The 7,396-nt window shown below is 37.5% G+C and overlaps 1 protein-coding gene across 1 annotated transcript in view; it reads right to left on the reverse strand.

The window, feature by feature from the left end:
* LOC110460947 (G-protein coupled receptor 143-like) overlaps window positions 1-6,818 on the reverse strand; it is a 16,696-nt gene extending 9,878 nt beyond the window's left edge. Inside the window, exons 1-4 of the mRNA XM_021514174.1 lie at window positions 6,285-6,818; window positions 5,479-5,576; window positions 1,585-1,673; window positions 162-254 (exon numbers count right to left, since the gene is read on the reverse strand). Of these exons, the coding sequence (XP_021369849.1) occupies window positions 162-254; window positions 1,585-1,673; window positions 5,479-5,576; window positions 6,285-6,561 (557 nt within the window). The 5' untranslated portion in view covers window positions 6,562-6,818. The remainder of the gene's footprint in view (window positions 1-161; window positions 255-1,584; window positions 1,674-5,478; window positions 5,577-6,284) is intronic.
* Window positions 6,819-7,396: the final 578 nt, after the last annotated feature.

Here is a 7,396-nt window from a genome sequence, read left to right on the forward strand (position 1 = left end):
CCCCCCCCATCCCCACCCAAACTTCACATAGTGGGGAGAAGGGGAGTATAAAATGTTTAAACAAACTGGGGTGATAAGTGGCACAATGCACATCCACTGTCAAGTAGACATTCCACCCTCCACACATTTTCATTCGTTTTCTGATAAATGCAACACTTCACCTGTTGAGTCCAGGAAAGTACGTTGTGACAGCGCCACCTATGCAAAAGGCACCTGGAAGGAACCAGCCAAGGAAATACTTCAATGCCAAATGACTGGAAAATTGAAAACCTACATATAGTACATATTGGTTAGTATAAAATTGTATATTACATTTGTATATAGTATATATATATAAATAAAATACTTTTTGGGGTTATTAAACCTTTCGATGACCTCCAGAACAGTCAATAATTGCAGAGTGGAACTTCCTTACTATTAATGCTTTTATTGTGAATTCTTGATTATAGGCCAAAACAACAAATATGTGTGACCTACTCCCCATATCAACCTGGAAAAAATACACCCTACCTGAAAGAATGTACTGCTGAAATTCAGAATTGGGCTTAACCAAATCCATTTAATAAAATCCACTCAATAGCCTGCGAAATGTCTGACTTTTGGAAGGACTATCCTTTCACCCTCTGATTAACTGTCCTGTCAGGGCATTAATTTTCCTGTCAGGGCATTAACTTTCCTGTCAGGGCATTAACTGTCCTGTCAGGGCATTAACTTTCCTGTCAGGGCATTAACTTTCCTGTCAGGGCATCAACTGTCCTGTCAGGGCATTAACTTTCCTGTCCGGGCATTAATTTTCCTGCCAGGGCATTAACTTTCCTGCTTTTAAAACTTTGTCCTGATAAATCTGGATTAGTCTGGATTTAGTTACCCTTGATTCAATTTAAAAACAAATTAAAAACATTTTTTTAAGAATTTAAGAAAATAGAAAAAAAGGATGTAGAGATATGTTGAAGGCTATTTGGAGGGCAAACGAAATAGAAGAATTTTAGTGTACAAGGTATATAGATTTTACTAGGACCAGGTTATACTTGTTTTTAAACAGACCTTTTTTTCTTGAACATTTTTTTGCAATATCTTTACTTCTTAATCATAACAATAAACTAGAAAATGTCTGTAAGACATGAATGCCCCCCACAGCATGTGAAATTAGTTTCAGCGTTTGATGGGGCGCGATGCGACGGGATGCGACGTGATGCGACGGGACGACGGACATGGGCAACTTTACATTTTATGGTGGGGGCATAAAAAAACATTTGAAAACAAAAATCAAACATGGATCATTCAACAATTTAATTATGTTAGTGTAAAACATCTGTGTACCGTGAAATTTAATTATGTTAGTGTAAAACATCTGTGTACCGTGAGGGCGAATTAATCATTACAGCTAACAATTTTAAACAACTTATATTATACATAGTGATTTAATGTAAAAGGGCAATATTGGGCGAAAAAGGATTTTACGGCAAAGGGCGAAAATTTGACTAGGCAAAAATGTCCTGGTATACAGTATTGTAATTCAAGAAGGCAAGATGGGATTGTGAATGAGGAAATCTATACAGTGACATGTTAAAGAGAAACACTTACACCTCCTTGTTCTTTGACACCAATAAAGCTTCTACTGCATACAGTAAGTGCCAGAAAAAGTTACACAGGAAAAAGTACTGGATCCACACCTAAAGAAACATAACATAAACAGTCCTCAGTCATTCTAGTCATTACATGGCATCATTTACTGTATAACCCCTGTTGTTGGTCATTCACTGACATCATTTACTGTATAACCCCTGTTGTTGGCCATTACATAGCATCATTTACTGTATAACCCCTGTTGTTGGTCATTCACTGGCATCATTAACTATATTACCCCTATTGTTGGTCATTACATGGCATCATTTACTATACAACCCCGGTTGTTGGTCATTCACTGGCATCATTTACTATATAACCCCTGTTGTTGGCCATTACATAGCATCATTTACTGTATAACCCCTGTTGTTGGTCATTCACTGGCATCATTTACTATATTACCCCTGTTGTTGGTCATTACATGGCATCATTTACTATACAACCCCTATTGTTGGTCATTACATGGCATCATTTACTATATAACCCCTGTTGTTTGTCATTCACTGGCATCATTTACTATATTACCCCTGTTTTTGGTCATTACATGGCATCATTTACTATACACCCCCTATTGTTGGTCATTACATGGCATCATTTACTGTATAACCCCTGTTGTTGGTCATTACATGGCAGCATTTACTATACAACCCCTGCTGCTGGTCATTCAGTGGCATCATTTACTATACAACCCCTGTTGTTGGTCATACACTGGCATCATTTACTATATAACCCCTGTTCTTGGTCATTACATGGCATCATTTACTATACAACCCCTGTTGTTGGTCATTACATGGCATCATTACTATATAACCCCTGTTGTTGGTCATTACATGGCATCATTTACTATACAACCCCTGCTGCTGGTCATTCACTGGCATCATTTACTATACAACCCCTGTTGTTGGTCATACACTGGCATCATTTACTATATAACCCCTGTTATTGGTCATTCACTGGCATCATTTACTATACAACCCCTGTTGTGGGTCATTCACTGGCATCATTTACTATATAACCCCTGTTATTGGTCATTCACTGGCATCATTTACTATACAACCCCTGTTGTTGGTCATTACATGGCATCATTTACTGTATAACCCCTGTTGTTGGTCATTCACTGGCATCACATACTATATAACCCCTGTTGTTGGTCATTACATGGCATCATTTACTATATAACCCCTGTTGTTGGTCATTCACTGGCATCATTTACTATATTACCCCTGTTGTTTGTCATTACATGGCATCATTTACTATACAACCCCGGTTGTTGGTCATTCACTGGCATCATTTACTGTATAACCCCTGTTGTTGGTCATTACATGGCATCATTTACTATATAACCCCTGTTATTGGTCATTCACTGGCATCATTTACTATATTACACCTGTTGTTTGTCATTACATGGCATCATCTACTATATAACCCCGGTTGTTGGTCATTCACTGGCATCATTTACTATATAACCCTTGTTATTGGTCATTCACTGGCATCATTTACTATACAACCCCTGTTGTTGGTCATTCACTGGCATCACTTGTAAACCAAAACTTTTATGGATGTATCTTCTCAATTTTGTTACATGACGAGCAGAATTTCCTGCTAGCTAAAGATAAATGAATGTACTGCAGTTATATTGACTACATAACATCTATCATTTATGAACTTCTGTCATGGTGAATATAAGCCTGAAAAAGAGATATTGGGCCTACATTGCTCCATCCTCGATATCCAGGGGATGTTTCCCTTACGCTCTTTGCACCCCTGGAATACCATATGTCATAGCAAAATCGAAGGCTCAGTGTGCATTGGCTTGTGGATGAGAGGAGAAGGCTAGTTTGATCCTTTGAGGTACATCAAAAGAATCTTGAGGTTCCATAACGGTAAAACTTATTGGCTTTGAAGTCGGGCGTCGCTCCTCTGTTATATCCAAAGGACAAGTATCAGCCTAGTGATTGGTTAGGTTTTTTTTTACCTGACACCAATCAAATAGGTAACTGTGTGCCTTCAACTTTGCTATGACACATTCCAGGGGTGCAGAGAGCAAAAGTGAGCGTAACCCCTGGAGTATCGCGGATGGCATTGCTCACCTGATATTAATCTCATACTTGTAACCTTAAAACTGGACTAAAACAAACCTACTGGCAAAATATTAGCACATGAATCTAGGTAAGTCATTCAAAAGAACCTATTAAATGTTTTAAACACATTTTATCCATGTGACCTTTAAATTCTAACTAGGTCATTAAGTTGAACAAACTTTATAGCGCTTCATCCAAGCATGCTACTTGCCAAATATAATCATCCTAGACCTTTTGTTTATTGAGAAGAGGTCATTTAAATTGTTTATACACATTTGACCATGTGACCTTGAAAGTGGGTGAAGGTCAATCACATGAGCAAACTTGATAGCTCTTCATCTGAGCATGCTACTGGTCAAATACCACCACCATATGCATTTTGGTTATTAAAAAGAAGTTGTTTAAATGTTTTCACTACACATCTGAACCATGTGACCTTGAATATGAGTGAAGGTTATTAATTTGGACAAGCATTATTGATCTTTATCTAAACATGTATCTGGCCAAATATCATCCTTATACGCCTTTTCGTTATTCAGAGGAAGTTGCTTAAATTTTCAACATTTTTGAACCCCGTGACCTTGAATATGGGTGAAGGTTATTAATTTGAACAAAACATCATAGCTCTTTATCTAAGCCTGTAAGTGGCCAAATATCGTTACTTAAGGCCTTTTGGGTATTCAGAAGAAGTTGTTTAAATGTTGTCAACACATTTGACTCCATGTTATCATAAGGTGACTACCGTATTTTACCGCAAATAAGCCCCCTCCCCACTTTTGTAAATGTCCTGGGAACAGGGTGGGTGCCTGCAATTAAGCCCCCTCCCTAATTTTGTCTCCATCTCATAAAAAAAAGTATATTTTTGTCTCCGACATAAGCAAATAAGCTAAATGGTTGCAAAACAACATAAACCCAAGTTTAAATACTACGAACAACTTTGTTTCTGAATTAGGCACAATAGTAAATAGCATGTAGTTGAAATGTACTGTGATTCTGTATTGGTGTTTTTTATAAAGAATTATGTATTCATGAGTGAATTAAAGATGAATATTATAACACATGATTATGGAATATGATGTAAACATAACAAAATATCAAGATATCTAGATGGCTTAACTTAAAACAAAACATCGTTCTGTTGCTGAAAGAACACCATGCTTTCGTTTTTTAACCAGTTGTGTATCTTGCAGATTTGTACCAAATCCATTATATCTATAGTCTGTACTGAAGTAGCAAATTATGAATACATTTTAAAATACATTTATGAGTTGTTACAGAGAGTATAAGTATGTAATCCTATTTTTTTCAATTAAAATCTAAATTGATCAGTACTTTAGCTGAATTGCATCAAATGATGGGTAAATATCATGGATGAGAAAGGGCTTTTTTGGTGTTTTTTTAAGGTTCAAATTGGATTTGTTCCCCCAGCATCTTTTGGGAGGGATACCAGGATTGGGGTGCCCCGGGCTCATCCCTGTTACATAATGTAACCTCACGCAGGAGGCCTCCTACCCTTCATTCTCTCTTTCTTTTTCATTTCTTCTCTCAAACTCAAACTCCAACTCATTTATTCTTTCATTCTATATAAAAGACTATTCCAAAATCCTGCTTTATTGATTTGTGATTGCTATATTTTTCTCAAATTTAAACCAGATAAACCAAATTTGTGTTACTGAAAAAGATGTTTTCTTTCAAATGTAATTTGGAATAAATCAAAAAGAATGTTTGGGGGAAAAAAAGAAAGGGTTTGTTTTGTGTGGTTAAGACTTACTGTAGATATGATACAAAAGATGTGTCTACCGTCCAGACCGACAGACTTAAGTGACGGGTATTCTTTTGCCAGCCAAACTACACTCCGTACCAGCAGACCTGAAAACAGCCCAATGCATACTGTGTTGTATATAGTTAAATGTCAAGGAAAGATATCGTCACTAATGCTTTATCCATTTGAGATAAAATTAAAAATTAAAACAAAATAAATGCATGCTAGTTTTCAGCAATCTTTGTTGCAAATGTTTGAAGATTTTTGTCAATTAAAATTCCTCATCAAAATAAATAATAATTGAAAATAATTTCATTTCATAAGTTAAATCACTTTATCCCTACCGGACACCCTACCTCCATTCCCATCCTCCCTTCCCCTTCCTCTCCCAGCCCACTTCCATTTCTCCCGGCCCACTTCTGTTTCTCCCCGCCCACTTCTGTTTCTCCCCGCCCACTTCTGTTTCTCCCCGCCCACTTTTGTTTCTCCCTGCCCACTTCCGTTTCTCCCAGCCCACTTCCATTTCTCCCCGCCCACTTCTGTTTCTCCCCGCCCACTCCCCTTCCTCCAAAATAAAAATTTGCTGAAATGATCTCCATCATTAGCCTATCTGTCAGATAAAATAAATATTATACACATTAACTGAGATATTAGCACAAACAAGAAAGCTATTTAGTTCATCCCCATATCATCATGATTTTAATTTATAAGTTTTATTTAGTAAATAAAATTTTAAAGAGGAACTTAAAAACTTAAATTTCAATTAAAGAGAGATAGATCAGAGAAGACATTCGTATCGTACCCTCAGTCCTTACCTAGTGAAGCCAGAAGATTTGTTGCCACAATGCATCTGATAATGCTATTGAGGTTTGGTCCAGCCAATAGCCGGTTGGAGTTTCGAAATAACGTTGATCCCCGTGGCAAAACCAGATAGCACACGCCCAACATGCTGACGACGCACATCACCACGGTAACGATAAGCATTAGTTGACCAACCAGAAGAACGTCTTTCTTTTCTGCATCAGAAGTGTTTTTCGCAACTGTACTTGAACTGTTAATGCAACATACAGCCAAAAAATCTGGAGTTGTCATCTTGAATGTTTTCTTCAAAGACTTTTTATTCCTTCTTCAAATATAAACATGAGATACAAAATCCTCTACAAATCTGTTCCAGATGAGATTCAGTTCATCCTGCACTTCAAATGATGGGTCAGAATAGTAATCACCTCTCGTTAATCCTTCAAACGAAGGTCCTAAACATTCTGTTTCATATGTGGTCAAGAATTCAGTATTGACATGGCTTCATGGGTCAATTAGAAATGACATGACTGCGAGCTCCAGGGAGAATCTGTAAAAAATATACAATGTCAGTAGCAGTCACTTAGATTAAAAGTGTTAAAATAGTAACGGGACATAAAATGTAATGGGCTCAGACCACGATTCAAGCCAGGACCAAACTCTTAAGATGGACGCTCCAACTAATTGAGCTTGGGAGAGGGCCTAGTAATTATATATAAGTTGTAAGAACTTGTGCCTAATCCCTTTGACTATTCAGTGTCAATAAAATATGTTTGCATGTATGAATTGAGCTACCCAGTCATAAATGATTGGCCAGGTCCAGACTCACTACATCCCAGTTCCTCCCCTCTTTTTTAACCCTTTTTCCACTGTAGACCCTAATGGACTCATCCAGATCAATGTGTGGTAGTCTAGAGTTTACTAAAGTGGCATAGGGGTGAAAGGGTTAAGTCTTCATCCCCAAAAGACAACACTATTTACAATGCATGCTTGGGTATCCCCACTGCCAAGGAAACACACTAGACAAGGATTTAATCGAAGGCACCTGTGACTTGACAGGAGAGAGAAATTGCAGCAGGGATAGACCAGGATTCAAACTTGGGACCTGCTTACTTTAGCCAAATGTTCT

Source organism: Mizuhopecten yessoensis, unplaced genomic scaffold (genome assembly GCF_002113885.1).
Source record: "Mizuhopecten yessoensis strain PY_sf001 unplaced genomic scaffold, ASM211388v2 scaffold10523, whole genome shotgun sequence".
Classification (NCBI taxonomy): Eukaryota; Metazoa; Mollusca; class Bivalvia; order Pectinida; family Pectinidae; genus Mizuhopecten; species Mizuhopecten yessoensis.